This window comes from Acinonyx jubatus, chromosome D4, assembly GCF_027475565.1.
Source record: "Acinonyx jubatus isolate Ajub_Pintada_27869175 chromosome D4, VMU_Ajub_asm_v1.0, whole genome shotgun sequence".
NCBI classification, from domain to species: Eukaryota; Metazoa; Chordata; class Mammalia; order Carnivora; family Felidae; genus Acinonyx; species Acinonyx jubatus.
This window is the reverse complement of record NC_069391.1, coordinates 59,525,001-59,542,477: the sequence shown is the minus strand read 5'-3', so window position 1 is coordinate 59,542,477 and position 17,477 is coordinate 59,525,001. Positions and strand designations below refer to the sequence as shown.

At 35.3% G+C, this 17,477-nt stretch overlaps 1 protein-coding gene across 44 annotated transcripts in view; it reads right to left on the bottom strand.

The window, feature by feature from the left end:
• The window catches only part of PTPRD (protein tyrosine phosphatase receptor type D), a 2,170,985-nt gene that overhangs the window by 178,788 nt on the left and 1,974,720 nt on the right, over positions 1 to 17,477 (bottom strand). For all 44 annotated transcript variants that reach the window (XM_053204229.1, XM_053204230.1, XM_053204243.1 and 41 more), the window contains 4 exons: positions 16,120 to 16,389; positions 12,614 to 13,195; positions 2,944 to 3,077; positions 285 to 429 (listed from right to left, as the gene is read on the bottom strand). In XM_053204229.1, coding sequence (XP_053060204.1) covers positions 285 to 429; positions 2,944 to 3,077; positions 12,614 to 13,195; positions 16,120 to 16,389 — 1,131 coding nt within the window. The remainder of the gene's footprint in view (positions 1 to 284; positions 430 to 2,943; positions 3,078 to 12,613; positions 13,196 to 16,119; positions 16,390 to 17,477) is intronic.

Below are 17,477 nucleotides of genomic sequence, written 5' to 3'. Positions count from 1 at the left end.
TTATACAGGGCCTGGTAAAACTTTCACTCATTTTCCTCATGGAGCTCTCTGAACTTCTCAGACTTCTTTCAGTTTAGGAAGTGGGAGAATGGGATCTGCTATTGGACCAAGTTGGAGACCAACACAGGTCACAGTTGTAATCCTCAAAGTTGGATGCTTACTAGCATAGAAACTACTGACTAGCAAACATATAAATTAGCTGATTTGTTTATTGGTGGGGATAAAAGGCCGCAACACCTGCTAGTGAAAAAATGGACAGAAAACAAGCAAAGAGAGACACCTACTTGACTGCATGGTTCTGGCTGATATTTCAGCTGTGGAAGCACCCAGGCCTTGAGGAGAGCGTGCAGCCAGACGGAAGTAGTACAAACTGTTTGGTTTCAGTCCTTGCAGTCTGTAAGATGTCCCTGGCTCGATGGTAATTCGTTGCTGTGGATAAGTAACAGAAGAACTGGGTCATTTCCATTAGGATTCATGCAAACATTTTTATCACACTGCCTGGAACCTCAGATTTCTGTTATTGAGGTTAGAAAGGCATCAAAATATCACAAATAGAATCCACAGTGAGTATCTAGGACTCTATCAGGGGAATTATACAATGAAAATATCAGTGTTTTAATGGTGAATTTCTACAACAAATAAGGTAACTGGAATAATGGAAGCCACAGATCTTTCTAATGATGATCCAGTTACCAAGTGCATCAGATAAAAGGAAGGTTGAAAGGCCACTACCCATAAATGGGTTGTATTGAAGGTGCATGTGTTGCTGTGATGTAGCCCACAACAGAAACTAACACCCACCCCTGATGGTGGAGTATGGCCAACATGTGCAATTTCACCTGAAGAGATGTCTAGCTCATCGCCCATGACCTTCTGAATCTAAACAGGAGCAAAGAAAATATGACCAGAAGTAGCATCAGAAACTGGTGTACAGGTTATATGCGGTTGCTACAAAATAGATCTGAAATGGCAAAGTCCTGATGGGATAAAAATGATGTTAGTTACTGAAGAAAGCTGGATAATTTATGTGAAATCATATCATTATTCTATGTTGATTTAAAACAATTTTAAAACTTGTTTTTCTTTGTGGCTATAGAGCACACATAAAAAAGTCAGAAACTTTTCTGCAAATTTTACCATCATAAAGGGCTTTTGAAATAAGGCTTATTTAATTGAATGTTATAATTCTTACTTTTCATGTTTAAAATTTGACTTGCATTTTAGCAAAAATATAGCTATGTATAATCAATCTCATATTGAACATTAGCCTGTAGTAAGCCTTAAAATACACGCTGATATGTAATCTAGTATTGGCATAAATAATCTTAAGGCTTTTCATTGAATAGAGTTTGCCGTTCATACAAACAGAAATCATTCAAGGGGAATTCAAATATAAAACTAGAGAAAACATCCCTAAGGGATTCTGGCTCACAAATAGAAAAGCTTTTAGAAATTGTAGATTTCCCAAATGGTAAGAAAAAAAGGGATTCCCCAAAGAAACAATTGTAGAACAGAGTTGGTGTACCAACATTCAAGCATCTACATCTATAGCATTCTCAAAGGATTTCCACTCTTCTGTGCTGTTATTTTGTTTTCTTTTGTTTTTCAGTTGGGTAGTGGTAAGGATATAAAATAAATTAACATTGAATTGTGTGTCTTAATAAAAGCTGGTCTTTTTATTGCAGTAACATAAATCCTTTAAATTATAGCAGCATTTCAATTATAACCTTTTGAGTGCTTAATTCATATTGGCTTTGTTAGCTAAGTGTAAAAGCATTCCATTTAGAGTTTGGTTTTGGGAATTCTGCTCAGTTCTAAAAGATGTAATAAGATAAAAGTTTATAGGGACATAATTAATTTACTATAGCATTCAGAATGATATACCATAAGTTAGTTGATAATATTTCACTTAGTATGTATTTAAAAAGGTATTTCTGTTAGGATTTAGGGTTACCTAGCTTTGTGAAGATCTTTTTAAGATAAAGAACGCTAAGCAGTATAATAAGATGAGTTGTGTGGATTGAGTTGTCACGTGTAGTTTCACTAAGATTTTTGTCCTAATGCTCCTGGATTGGATTTCACAATAACAAAATGTTAGATGTATCTTACTACTGATTTCTATAATTTATACAAAGTGCACTCAAGAGGCAGTATATGCTAATGTTTAAAAAATAGATTCTGGAACCTGACTGCCTAGATTTTCAAATATCAGGTCTACCATTCAGTAGTGTGAGATTTGGGGGAAAATGTTTAATGTTTCCTGTGCTTCTGTTTTGTTATACATGAAATTGATTAGAAGTAGAGACTGACTCATGGCACCATTGTAAGAATTGAAGGAGTTAATATATGTGAACCCCTTGCTATATCTGTTACCATATGTATTAATTATACTAATTTTCTCCTCTTTTCAGGAACTATCAACAACTTTCAGCCTTCTGCAATCCACAATTATTTTATTTGCATAGCACACTCAAACATTATATGTGCTCACATTAATATCAAATAACTGTTGGCACACAAATGAACATTTGCTATGGGGCCTCTTTCTCTGAAACCAGTTTGGACAAATTCATCCACCTAAAGCCTTGGAGCTCACTTAGTCACATATCTGCAGTGACTTAAGTACTACAAGGCAGAAGAGAAATAAAGGAAGTCCCTGAGTCCCAGGGGCTATAATCTTTTAGATACTTTTAGAAGAAACCTGGAAACCTGAAAATAGGAACAACAGCTGTTTTGTTGTTGTTGTTTGCCTCACTCCATCCTCCCAAAAGCTTGAAATTAATATTCTGTTTTTATCAGGCAAGTTCTTTTTTTGATGAATAAATCTGACCCACCAAAGTTCTCTATCGATAGCTGAGCTTTCAGCCACACTTGAGCAAATACACAAACTAGAGTAGTGCTCCAGTATAGTAAATGGTCAGAAGGTGAGAAGCACAGTCCTACCTCCTCTCCATGCTCCCCATCTTTGTAGACCAGTTCATAGTTGGCAATGGTGTCTGAACGTGGAGGTGTCCAAGACAGCAGAATACTTGTTTCAGACTCAGGTTCTGCTTTGAAGTTTAGTGGTTGCCCTGGTACTAAAAACAGGAAAGCAAAGGACTGAGCTCTCCATCACCATGAGTATTCATAAACCCTTCCATTAGTGCATCTGCTTATACCTCTCAAAATATATCCACATGTGTCAGCTTAATGGAGCTAGCTCACACTGTACTTGTCCTTGAGAAGCATAAAATCTGTTCAAGATATAGTAGAATTATAAAATACAAAATAGAGCAGTCTCTGAATTTGATCTCAAGAATAATAAACTAATTTCATAATATTGTTGTACTAAGTGAGATGATTTATATAATGCACTTGGAATATTGTCTAAATCATAACAAGTGCTGAATACATAAAAACCTATTCTTATTTAAAATTGAGAACTTATTCTCTAGCACCACATTTAATTTTCAAAATTATTGCCACTAGGTCTATAAAATCCCACCTTCACTCCATTAACAAAACCTATTGGTAACGAGATTCACTTAGTATTTTTTCTTATCAACACACAGTTTGAAAAAGAGGTGAAGTAAGACACAAAATAGCCATCACATTCAAATAATTCTAATCCTTAATTGACTTTAAATGAGTTAACATACAAGGCCTAATGTAAACTTAATATTGTCCCTAGTGAGATAGAGTCAAATTACCACACGAATCAAAAAGTTTAGATGTTTATTATCAGAAAAATAGTAATTTAACAGCTGTCATCTATAATTCTCATATTAGTCATATAACTCATGGAATAGACAATTTGGAAGAGCTATGTATCAGATGTAATAAAGAATAGGACTTCTATCTAGCTTAAAACACTTCACCCAAATGTTTTATTAACCCCAACTCCTGGTTAACACCCTGGTAAACACCACATCCCATTGGTCCTCTATCCCTTGTACACAAGGTTAATGTAGTTCAGCGGCATCACTAGCCCAGCTACCCTTACACTGCTCTTGGACAGTGTCTGCTCTGACTGGTTGTTGGCCATGCCATGCTGGCCACTAAATATTTGAATCGTTACCCCTGATACTGTGGCATGTCTCAAAGCACTATAGTTGACCCCAGGTCCATATTTCCAGAAGTAAACATGAGAATTTTGTGTATATTTAATAAAAAAGCAAGAACACTAATACTTTATTCTGGGAGGGAAAGAACACCTAAAGGGTTTTTGGCAAATGGTCATAAGCATTGAAAAACATGAAAAATAATATACTTTGTAACTTCTTAAATAATACTTGAAGCATCATTTTCATAAGTAAGATCTTTGGAAATATAAAATTTATTACTTTTTCTTTTGTAGTCATCTCTCTTGTAGTACGACTAAAAAATTGCCTTTTGTTTAAAAAGAGAAAGTCTAAACAGATCTACCAGAATGGTTTCCAGGAACCCCAATTATTATTTTATTCCTCTGCCTGGTCTGTTAACCTATGAGTGTGTGTGTGTGTGCACATGTGTGTGTACCTGCACGTGCAAGTATACACACTCATGTCTGGACTGATGCATAAAGTGGCCAATAGTGCTTCATATTACTAAGTGCATTCATAACCTTTTCTCTTTTTTTTTTTTTGTATCACAGGCCTTGAGATTCTCATTAATTTGATGCCTCCATGAACATACTTTTTAAACAGCGTATCTGTTTTTTTTTTCTTCCTTTTTTCTCTTTAAGTACTTGCCCAGTGAGAGACCTTACTTACATAATCATCCAGACTGAGAAACAGAGACAAAAGAAGCTAAAAAAGATCAAGAGCAAGAGAAGGGGGGATAGAGGGAAGTAATAAACAGGAAAATAGCAAAGCAAACAGAGAACACATTAGTTCTAAAAGGGACATACCAAAAGCACTGGCAGGAGCAACAATGGAAGCCAAGAACAATCAGAGAGGGAATTTATGATTGGATTTTAATATTCAGATGATTAAGGAGTTCTTAGCCTAAAAATACACACACAGTGAGAAGTGTGCTCACTTCTTTTTCTCTACTTTTGTTTCCTTTTTTCTTTCTCCCAACTTCTTAAAGTCTGGGAAAGAAGAGCCTTTTGATAACTCCTGACTTACGCCAAACCAGAACCCGGTCTTGTCAAGAATTAAAAACATGGACAGAACTGAAGGCCAGCTCTCAGGATAATAATTGCTTGTTATGTATTTCCTCCCTGCCTAATGCTAATAATGAACTGACATTGATTGAAAACATCTTGGGAATCTAATTAACTTTTTCTTACTTAAACTGTTTACGTTTTTGCTTTTAATTTGTCTTGAACAGATTCCCAGTGGGTCTCAATGTCTCATCCTTGTTTAGTAACACAAGCTTCATCTGACCCTCCGATTCTATTAAGACACCTCTCCTAAATGGTGAATTAAATAGGCTCAAAGTTTCAGAGGTATACCGTCCATTCTACTCTTAGATAAAATAAATAATGGTCAGATGACTTCAAATGATATATACAAGGTTCTCTGCTTCTACTTTGTCCTTTTGAAGTAGTCTGGAGGGTAACTTAATTTACTAGATTTTAAACTTATGGTAGAAATACAAATGTCTAGAGGCACCAGGCAAATGAGTACAGAGACCAGGTGGGGCCTGGGGCTGATGGGAGAGTGTCTGGCCCACCTGAAGGAGTTGGTAGTATTCAGGACCAGGAGACTGATGCTTTTGCTCTTTTGTGCACTTGCCTGAACAAAACTGAAGTTGATAACAAATTCTAGGTAAAATCTTCCAATTTTAACCATTTGAAATTAATTGAACCAATTGAAATTAATTGAAAAACACTATAGGGGGGAAATGATATCTACAGGCAAAATCTAGCAAATGGGCCAGTGCTTTAAGAGACCTTTTATTATATCAGGCTCTATGTTCATAAATACCTTTAGGATGTAACTACTCAGACCCCCCTGGGAATTAGAGATTCACCTAAAGAGATTTCTTCCTCAGAGACATTTAGTCATAGTCGAAACAACAGCAATGAAACTTAGGCATCAAAGTAAAAGAAAACAGCTGTGAAATTAATGGGTTTATTTTTGCATTCCTCAAACATAGTAGTTCTAATGATCATAATATATGTATATAAAGAAGCGATTTAGGGGGGCTCCAAATGGTCTTATTCTCTGTACTATTTGGAAACACAGGGAGCACTTCATCCTCTGTCAGACAGACCTTTTATGCCAAATGTTGTGACCAAGGTTCTATCAACATTTATGTTATCTACCTTCTCCTTCCCTTTCTCCCTCTCTCTCTCTCTCTCTCTCTCTCTCTCTCTCTCTCTCTCTCTCTCTCTCTCCCGAGTCCTGGTCTCGGAGACCAGATGGAGGCCTGGGGCTGATGGGAGAGTGTCTGGTCCACCTGAAGGAGTTGGTACTATTCAGCACCAGGAGATTGATGCTTTTGCTGTTTTGTGCACTTGTGGGTCCAGTCTCTCTCTCTCAGAGCGAGAGAGAGAGAAGGAAACATTAAAATGCTTGTTGAAATGTTTGCAAACATTTGTAATGTTTGTTGTAATGTACAATGTAATGTATATTTCCCTCACCAATTGACTAAACAAGATTTTATAGGAAACTCTTGAGATTCTGAAAAACTCTTAGGAAAATAAAAAGATCCTACCCAGAAACTTAAGTGCAATTATGCTACATGAAAAGGGGGGAGGGTGTGATAATACTGACCATAAACCAAATATAGAATTTAGATGTGGAAAGAGGAAATGGAGGTAGAACTTAAATTTTTCCTTAAAATTATATTTAAGAAATCATTGTATTCTGTAAAAGTGGTGTCAACATTTTAATTTTCTTCTTGATTACTTAATGTCCATAAGGAAATACAAATATGAATTATCAGTTCCCTAAAATAAGATTAGAACCCCATTAATAAATGCAAAGGATTTTAGTAGTACCACTATGATGCTTCATTTTAAATATCAGATAGCAACTCAAAGACAGAGAATGGAGAATGAATAAGAAATGAAGGACAAATCCCTATGTCATCTGAAATGCTGATCATATTAGGAAATATGGAAATTTAGGAAATATCTCTAAAAAGAAAAGGGTTAAGCATGTATTGAAAGGCTAAACAACAATTTCACTTAATCATATCACAAACATGAAATATCACAGAGACTGGAAAACCTATCATTGCTAAAATACCGAGTATTTTAATAAGGTACACATTTTAAAATGTATCTAGCATTTTAATAAATTATAACAACAATAAAAGCAGCTGCCAGGATTATAGTGGTGGTAAAACAAAACAAACTTTAAAACAAAGAGTCTGGGGGCGCCTGGGTGGCTTAGTCGGTTGAGCGGCCGACTTCGGCTCAGGTCATGATCGCACGGTCCGTGAGTTTGAGCCCCGCGTCAGGCTCTGTGCTGACAGCGCAGAGCCTGGAGCCTGTTTCAGATTCTGTGCCTTCCTCTCTCTGACCCTCCCCTGTTCATGCTCTGTCTCTCCCTGTCTCAAAAATAAATACAATGTTAAAAAAAAAAATTAAAAAAAAAAACAGAGTCTGATTTGTAATTGCTAAAAATATATCATTGATAAAATAAGTATTTAATACACAAACACCTGCACAAATCTTATCAATTGTCATTAAACATCAATAATAAAAAGTAAAATTTTATTATAATTGTATTTACGGCAAGAGCTCCTGGACTCCTTTTAGCTCCTTTGCTGAAACTATTTTAAGAAAGCATTTAAATTGGGCTCATAACTTCAGCAATTGGAAATCAGTCTTTTTCTAGTTTTCTTATTCAGGCCTGTTAACATATATTAATGACATGATTTACTAAGTTCTGGAAACCTAAAACATAATGTCTCTAAATGTCATAGTTTTTTAATAACATTTTTACAATGCCCAGAATTTGGAGTAGAATTTGCTTCTTGAAAAAGTTTAAAGTTGTGACTACTCAGTATTTATTTAGTAAATATACATAATTCTTCTCCTTCGAAAGACCTCTACTATTAAGATATACACAAATAAATCAGTAGACTTTTCCCAAGAATCAATTAAATGCACAGAAAAATCAGAGGTCAGATGTGTTTTCTAAAAAAAGAAAAAAGACATTAAGATTTAACAGATTTAGAAAGCCTACAAGTAGCATGAACATCAGGCAACATTTTGGTGTATTAGGTTTGAGATGTAATTTACTACATTCTCTATCACAGTTTTATTTGCACTTCTTTTATGTAGTATAATTACTGTTTGTTCTTGTTATAATTACCTATACAAGAAAACTGTATAAAAAGTCATCTTTCCAAAATGTGTATTCTAATAGTGGAAATCTTCTAGCACAAGATAAATTCTTCCCTAGACAATGGCCATATACTGCATTCTCCATATTTTCAAGGTTAAATAGTGGCAAGTGACTGTAATGTAAGGAGTTAAAGCTATGAAAAAATTGGAAGATTAATCGGTGTTTCTAGAAAATAATTATTTTAAGCAAAATATTTTCATATTTAAAACCATCTAAAAATTACTTAATATTATCAACTATATGAATATCACTATTAAGGGGAAATATTATTAACTATAAAATAGATTATATTTTGATTTTCTACATTATCAGAAATACATAAATTTATATCAATCCTCTGTTTATATCAATATGTGTAACAATAATCTTAGATGCGATCAAAAGTGATAGATAACTTTCCTCTTAAACTCAGTTTGTTACTAAACACTGTTTCTTCAGAGTCTGATTTTAAACAAAAATAGGATTATTAGTGCCAGGGAATTAAAGATAAGGAAATATAACAAGCATCTTTCAGATATAGTAGACATAGAAGTTTATATATTTGTACATATGAAATTAAAATATACTTGAGGGATTCATACATATAAATCAGTAAATTTTCATAGGTATGGGAAAGCTAAAACTGCAGTGAAAATAATATCCTTAAGTTTTATATAACCTCTCTAAAATAATATTTCATAATGATTTTATGTTTTTGCCCAGCTATGATCCTAAGAAATAGCTAGTCAGCAAGAAAAAAAGGAGCAGCTCAGCATTAATTATATTAGAACTAACATCACTGTATTTGGCAGGTGTCCACCAACATCAAATGGCCTTTGTTAATTAAACCTAGGGAACAGATTAAATCATTGTGCTATTTTGGAAGGTTTTCTTAGCCTATTGATCTTGGCAGGCACTAGTCATTATGTCATTACATATCTTCTCAATCAATAGGTATGAAAAGTACAACTATTACACAAAGTTCTTGGAAATCATGTAAAAATAGTTAGACATTGGGAACGACTATTCTAATGCATCTGTAACCCATTCATCCAGAGTTCAGAGTCCCTGGATCACAGTAACTCATGTTATATTATGTCCCTTAGGGACATAGAAAACCAAAATATGGTCTATTTAAACATCAGTCTAGATATTTCAGAAAATTGTGACCAAAGTCATTATTGTCTGTCTTCTCTGTGTTCTGAATATAAGGATTCTCATGATTCCCAAGGATTCTGATGTTTTGGTTGAAATTTAGTTTCAGGAACTATTTGGTATCTTAGATAGCTAAATCTTCCTCATATCAGAAAAAAAAGTTATAAAACATTATAGATTTCTGCTTAATTTTGTAGTTAGAAAATTTAGAACCAAATTTAGTGATCAAGTATAATAACCTGTGAAAGGAAGTATTCCTTTCATTACTTTCAGATAAGTTTATTTTTTTAACATCTAAATATGTTTTTACATCTAAATATTTTTACATATAAATAGTTTTGCACTGGGATAATCTAATATTCACCTCAAGTATTTCAGAAGTAAATTACATATAATTCTTAAATAAAGACAGGAGTAAGTGAATATATGTTTCCTGCCTCTATTTATTTACTGAGCACCTGGTTGGCACACACTTCTAGCAGGCACTAAAACTATCAAAAAAACAAATTATTATTTTAAAAGTAATAATGCCTTAAAGTAGCTAGGGTGCCTGGATTTAAATTCTGCTTCTCCCCCCAAAAAATAAAAAATAGTAATAAACTCTGCTTTCCCACTTACCAACTTTATGACCCCAAAACAAGTTCCTAAATCTTCGTCAATTCTCAATTCACTTATTGGCAAGTGGGATAATTCCACATCTACCTAATTGGTTAGTAAAATTGATACATTAAGAGTACATAGAAAAGTGCCTGGCATATGTTCACTGTTTTCATTATGAGGATGATTATATATTATTTATTAAGTTATATAATGTTTGTATCCATTACCTAATCTATACCCCTGTTAAGGGTTGAAGCGTATCCTCCCAAAATTCATATGTTGAATTTCTAACCCTCAGAATGTGACCTTATTTGGAAATAAGATTGTTGCAGATGTAATTGTTTAAGGTGAGGTTACTAGGTTGAGCCCTAACCCATATGACAAGAATCCTTACAAAGGGGAAATCTGGACACAGAGACACACACACAGGGAGAACTTGATGTGACAATGCTGGCAGAGATCAGGTTTATGCCTCTACAAGGCAAGGAGCACCCAAGATTGCTAGCAAAGCACCAGAAGCTAGGAGAGAGACCTGGAAGCCCCCTCGCAACTCTCAGAAAGAACCAATTCTATGGACATCTTGATCTCAGACTTTTAGCCTCCAGAACGGAGAGACAGTAAATTCCTGTTGTTTAAGCGACCCAGTCTGTGGTATTTCATTACAGCAGCCCTAGACCAAATACAACCTCGAAACTCCATATGGTGGTTATTATTTTATTTTCTAAAGTTTATTTACTTATTTTGAAAGACAGAGGATGAGCACACAAGGAGGGAAGGGGCAGAGAGAGGGAGACAGAGAGAATCCCAAGCAGGCTCCGTGCTGTCAGGGTAGATAGAGCCTGGTGCAGGGCTCAAATGCACAACTGTGACACCCTGACCTGAGCCGAAATCAAGAGTGGGATGCTTAGCCGACTGAGCCACGTAGGTGCCCCAGGTCATTATTATTTTAGATAAGAAAATACGTTCAGAGAAATGAAGTAACTTGTCCCAGGTTATAGAGCTAAAACTGACAGACTGGCATTCAAACTCTGGTTACATTACTCCAAGACCAGAGATTTTTTTTAAAATATCACCATTGAAAAATCAGAAAAATTAAAGGTGATGCATGGGTATATGTTCTTGTGTATTTTATCTCTAAATGGCCATGGAGCTGCTAAAATAGTGCAGTAAAAAATAATCTCATAACAGCTGACCAGCTTTAGTTAACAAAAAGAACAAGAATCACAGATTTCTACATATTCCAATGAGAGGAAAAATAATGTGGAAAAAATAATCTAGTGTTTTTATGTTTTCTATATATTCCAATGAGAGGAAAAATAATGTGGAAAAAATAATCTAGTGTTTTTCTGTATATTAATATAGTAAATAAATACAAAAGAACTGCAAGAGCCAAGTAGGGAAGACATATGAATGTTTTTAGGTATAACTGTGATAAAGCGTATTATTTTAGTTATCTTTCATATTATTAGAGAAAATAATAAATCTATGAACAAACCAGTGAGAACCAAATAACAGAATAAAAATAAAACAAAGCCAGGCAGGCTATAAATATGTTCTGACATCTCTAGTAGCCAGGGAAAATAGGTAAACACATTGAGTCATATGATTCATAAAGCATGAAACATGAAGACAACTCAGTGGTTAAACATAGGTTTATCTAGTTTTGACACCTGAAAAAAAATCATTTCCAAGATTACCAATGAGTTACACCTACAGATTATAGCTACTATCTCCAAAAATATAGTTTCTACGTAGAGTCTGGGAACAAACCAATGGCATGCTGCCAAAACACTCAGATGGACACAAGTTATAAGGCATCAGCGCAAAAAGAAGCCAAATTAATAGCTCTCAGATGGTCAAGAATAAACTTTAGAAGACAGCTGTTATGTCATATTCCCAAGCCAAGGCAAAATTGATCACTTTGAATCAAAGACCAGAGAGGTTTAATATCTGCTTATGAAAATAAAACCACTGAAAGGGCCGAGTGTTTCTCCACAAAATAGTTTGATGTCTACTCTAATGCCCAATAAAATGAGTCAATGAGGTCCCAAAGTTTGATCTCAGATCTTGATAACTGTATTTCTCTATCTATGAAGGCATACAAAGAAAAAAAAAACCCTTAGGAGATTATTTTTAGTGGGTAGCTTCCTTTCTTATATTTATAAGACATTTAAATGTCCAAGACCCCCTGACAAATGATTTTATTTTTAACCTTATCTTGAGCCATCCAATCTTTCACAAGTTAAATAATTTTGTAAAAGTATTCCATCAGAGTCACTACTATAAAGCACCACAGTCCTGTTTCCAAAATGCTGCATGGAGGATGCATTCATCTATCTCACGCAGAAAAATCTTCAAGCCGTTTAGGTACAAATTATAAAAAAATAAAATAAAAATATGCTAAATGCATCCCTCTACTTAAAACTTTATTTAGTCTTTCAGGTGTCCATGCCTGTTTCTTTCCAGATGCCTTATCTTAACCTCTCATTTAGAAACTCTAAGTCTCAAAAATTAAAATTCACATTCACTTTGTTCTTTCTCTGTTCACCATTCACACATCTTGGCACCAACTCCTCCCCTCCTTCCCTACTCCCCATCTAAACCAGACTTACCTCCTGTCTGAGTGATGACTTGTATGTCACTTGAAAGAGGACCATCTCCAATTGAGGTAAAAGCCAGAACTTTGACAGAATATGTTTTCTGGGGCACTAAGTTGCCAATAGTAGTGATTTGGCTGTCAGCTACATTATGCTTCATCCAGCTGTTGACATGCTGTGTGGGATCCATTGTATAATAAACTCTGTATCCTTGGATCTGTCCATTTGGCTCCTCAGGCTCCTTCCACTGTACCAAAATGGTGGTTGAACTCAACATCCGCGCCTGGACATCCCGTGGGGCACTGGATGGTGCTTGTTCTGAGGTCTGTGTTAGCACAGGCTCACTGGGAGGTCCCCGCCCAATGTTATTAACAGCAACAACCCTGAATTCATAATCCGAGTAGGGACTTAGTCCAGCAACACTGTAGCGTGTGGTCGCCACCCCATCAATTTCTTTGTAAGGTTCCTCAGAATTTTTAGGTTTATGCTGAATGATGTAGTAAGAGACAGGCTCAGGGTTCCCAGAGTCCCACGTCAATGTGATGCTTGTGGCTGTGCTCTCGGTCACTACGGGCGTTCCTGGAGGTTTGGGTAAGGCTTAGGGGGAGAAAAAGGGACAGTAAGTATCCATCATATCTAAGGTGTTAAAAAGATCTATAAACTCTACTACTGGAATGACAGAATTATGTATCTACTGAAGAATAAATTAAAACAAAAGATAGTTTTCTACATGTGTAGGACAGATGCATAGGGGACAAATTTTACTAGAAGCACATTACAGCACTGTATTTTGGGGCTTGTATCCACGTCCATCACTTATTAGCTATGTGATCCTGGATGCACTGCATAGCCTCTTCTTTGCTTTAGTTTTCTCATGTGAGAAATAGGAAAAACTGTATCACTGAACTTGTATGGTACAGTTGGTGAACTGTTTCATGGGTTTGCTGGAAAGACTAATGAGCTACTCCAGTAATTCTCTTAGAATGTATCCAGCACCCTCAAAAAACATTAGTTGCAATTATTACTATTATTATAACCATGACCTTGGCCAACTAGCCCCTTGCTTCAAGAAATAAATGATATAACTAAATACCAACATTGAAAAGAACACAATTTGGAATATATTGAAATGGCATTAAATTGTTATGGAAGAATAATATCCATTTTGTTTTCCAGTTGTAAGGCATAGATTATTATTTTTTTTACATAAAGTAATATAACCTAACCAAGAGTTTTAAGAAAGAATAGTAAATTTAAATTGATTAATTTCAAATTCAGTTTTTTAGTTAATATTTGAAAATGCTTAACTAAATTACAGTACATTCACAAATAACTTTTTAAAGCAGTTTTGGTAATAATATGTATTCTATACTCAATACCAATAATATCTGAAATTATAGCTACCTGGCAAATATTCGCAATTAAATCCATCTTTTAGAGCTCCAATTCTTGACATTTAGCAGAAGAAGCTCACTCAAAATGCTACTGATTAACAATACAAACCATCCACACTGGTGACCTCATACTTAAGCATATCACTCTGGAGAATGATTTTGAAAGGTATTTTTAGTAGGGGAGAAAGGACAATCCCATTAGCTAACATTTTGGAAAAAGCTTAGGATATAACACTCAGATGATTAGCCTTTTAGTACCCTTTTCCCTTGTCAACATAAAGGCAAAAAGTACAATACTCAAGTATAATGGCAGCTTTTTAAGAGTGGTAAACTTGTACTTGAATATTGCTCTATCCTCAATACCTAAGCCCAGCAGTGTTAAGCAAATGAATGCCTAACTGAATGAATGAGTCGGTCACTATCTTCCAGTTGCTCTTTTTGTTTTGATTTACTTTTTGCCTTCAAGATTTACCGCTTTATTTATTTACTTTTGAGGTGTGGAGGGTAAGGAATGGCAAGAGTCAGGAAAACAAAGATAAGAAATTGAACAAGAATTTCATTTATGTGACTCCTGATTTTAAATTCTTGAAGGTCTTCACTAAACCTTCAAATATTTAAAGCTGAAATAGCTATTATAGGAGAGGTGATTCAATGTTTGCATTTTACTCTAAGAACTCTAGCATGATAATATTTGGCCAAGGGATTTTACTGAAAATAATAAAAAGATATTTGTTTAAATATTCTGGATGGGAATTTTTCAAAAGAGTAGATGATCCAAATTTTCCCTAGATGTCTTTCTGAATTATTCAGGCAAGTGAAAATATTGCTAATTAAAACTGTGTTTACTGATACTTAGACATTAGTTTTTCTGTCACATTTACTGTACAGTATAGGTTTTGTGTCTATAATGTACGGAGAAGTGTGAGTATGCTTAGTACAGTTAAGGATAGACAATACAATGTCACTATTTTTAAATGACTAAATGTTGACACTGATGTGTATCTTTGTTCTCATGGCATTATTGCTTTAATATGGCATATATTTGATATATATTCTTGGTGAGGGTATGACACCAATTATAACATGTGCATTACTTTCTTTAGGATCATACTTCCTGGAAAGCAAAGACAATTTGTATTCATTTTTGCAATAGCTCCAGACTTCTGCAAGAACCCAGGCATCTTCAGTCTTCCCTTTTTTGCAAAAGTGTTGTAGAATTCTACAAACACTGATAAAACCGATTAGTGGCTCACACACTTACTTCTGTTTTCTTTGTTTCAAAAATATTTGTGGAATATAGAACTTTAGTTATATTTAGTGCACTCAAGAAAATAACATTTCTTGAGCACTTCATGCACAGAAGATAAATTTAAAATAGAATATAATGCCTCTTACATTTTGATTTTTGTGATAGGAACCATCAAAAATTTAAAACATCTATTATTAGACCACATTGATTTAACTATTTATCTTTCTTTTTCTTTTGTCTGCGTGGATTTGAGCATTTATTAATACTTCTTTGGCTTTTTCTATCATGTCACTCTTGAAATTTTTTTTTCATGTTTATTTATTTTTGAGAGACAGAGAGAGACAGAGAATGAGCAGGGGAGGAACAGAGAGAGAGGGAGACACAGAATCTGAAGCAGGCTCCAGGCTTGGAGCTGTCAGCACAGAGCCCGGCATGGGGCTCGAACCCACAAACCATGAGATCATGACCTGAGCCGAAGTCAGTTGCTTAACCAACTGAGCCACCCAGGAGCCCCATCTATCATGTCACTCTTACCAGGATTCTGGATTAATATGAAACCTGTATGCATCAGTTCTATCAAAATGGTTGACTGCATTTAACATTCCTCATTCTGCCTGGCTAGTGCATGGGCCCAGCCTATTGTTAAATATTTTGATGACTATCATTACTTAGGCTGTCAATCCTTTTAATGGAGAATCTGCCTACCTAGCTAGACATGTGTATCCTATATGGTACCATAGATATGATTAGACTTTGGCATCTGAAATACTGAATGATGAATTGATTCCTTTTAGAATTCCAAGGATAGACTTTGTGAAGACATTAGTCAGGTGAGTTGAGTATACCGAGACCCTCAAAGCAAGAACCACTGAGCATACCTTTGACAGTGATCTGTGCTATTGCTTCAATGACACCTAGTGTTGACATGGCAACACAGGTGTAGTTTGCTGACTGTCTTACATCATTCAGTTCCAGTACATTTCTTCCTATTGGCATATCATCTTCAGGTGTCAGATCTTCTGCCCCCAACATCCACTTCACATAAGGCATTGGTGACCCCACGGCCACACAGGTGATATTAACACTTCCACCTGGCATGATTTCATGATTAGTAGGTGGGATAGAGAATCTTGGTGGGACACGGCGAACTGGAACAAAACACAGGGAAGATGATAAAACATACAAGGCAAGGTAAAGTGGCTTGTTAAACATATGACATGCACTGTACAAACACAATTAAACAATTGAAACATATTGTGGATTTTCCAAAAACAAAATAAATAAAAACTGTGGATAATACAAACCATACAAGTATGGTATGTGTATACACAGAAAAAAAAATTATTTAGTGTAGTCATTGATATCTTAGACACATTCATACAAAAGTTGATTCAGACCTACAAAGGGCCCCACAAAAAAAAAAAAACTATCTACAAACTAACAATACACAAACATCATGCATAAGATAAACACAAAAACATATACATGCATGCATACAGCAAAGATTCTGTGCATGCATGTATATGCAGAAAAGGGGGCAGGAAGGTCACCAGCAGGTTTAAGTTGAATATCAAAACCAACTTCAGTGCTGTGCACTTCCAGTTGATGTGAATGTATGTGTGGGACCACACTGTCACATCCCAGCCCTGGAAAATATTGTCTAGAGTACATGGAAAGTGCAACTTATTTGCTTTTAGACTCAGAGTAGATGCAGCCTCAAGACCTCACACTAACACTGGAACAGACACAGAAATATATACATATATTAATTTACACTCACAGAAGAAGAAACAAAGCCAATGCCAGTAGAGATACTGGATTGGATCATGCAAGGCATGCACAAAATGAAGTTTCAAGGCCTGTGCTTAGAACAATGGGAGAATGGCTAAAATCCAAGACAACAATGACAACAGAAGAAATAACAGGGTAACAGCACCAGACATAAAGGGAGGAGCTAGAGGACAGTGATGGAAACAGGGACTTAAGGGATCATAGGTTTCGAAGTAGGAAGATATTAGATTAAGCTGGGCTGTCAAAGTAACGACTGCAAATTCAGGAAGGGAGCTGGGTATTTCACATTCAAGATTTCATTCAGAACATTTCTAAGATAAAACAACACAGATAATGGTAACAAAATCTGGTAAGAGGCTTTTTATGCCTACATTCAAATTGAAGGACACTGGGTCTAAAACATACAATGAAATGTGACATTAAAAGAATAGGTCATATTAAAGCA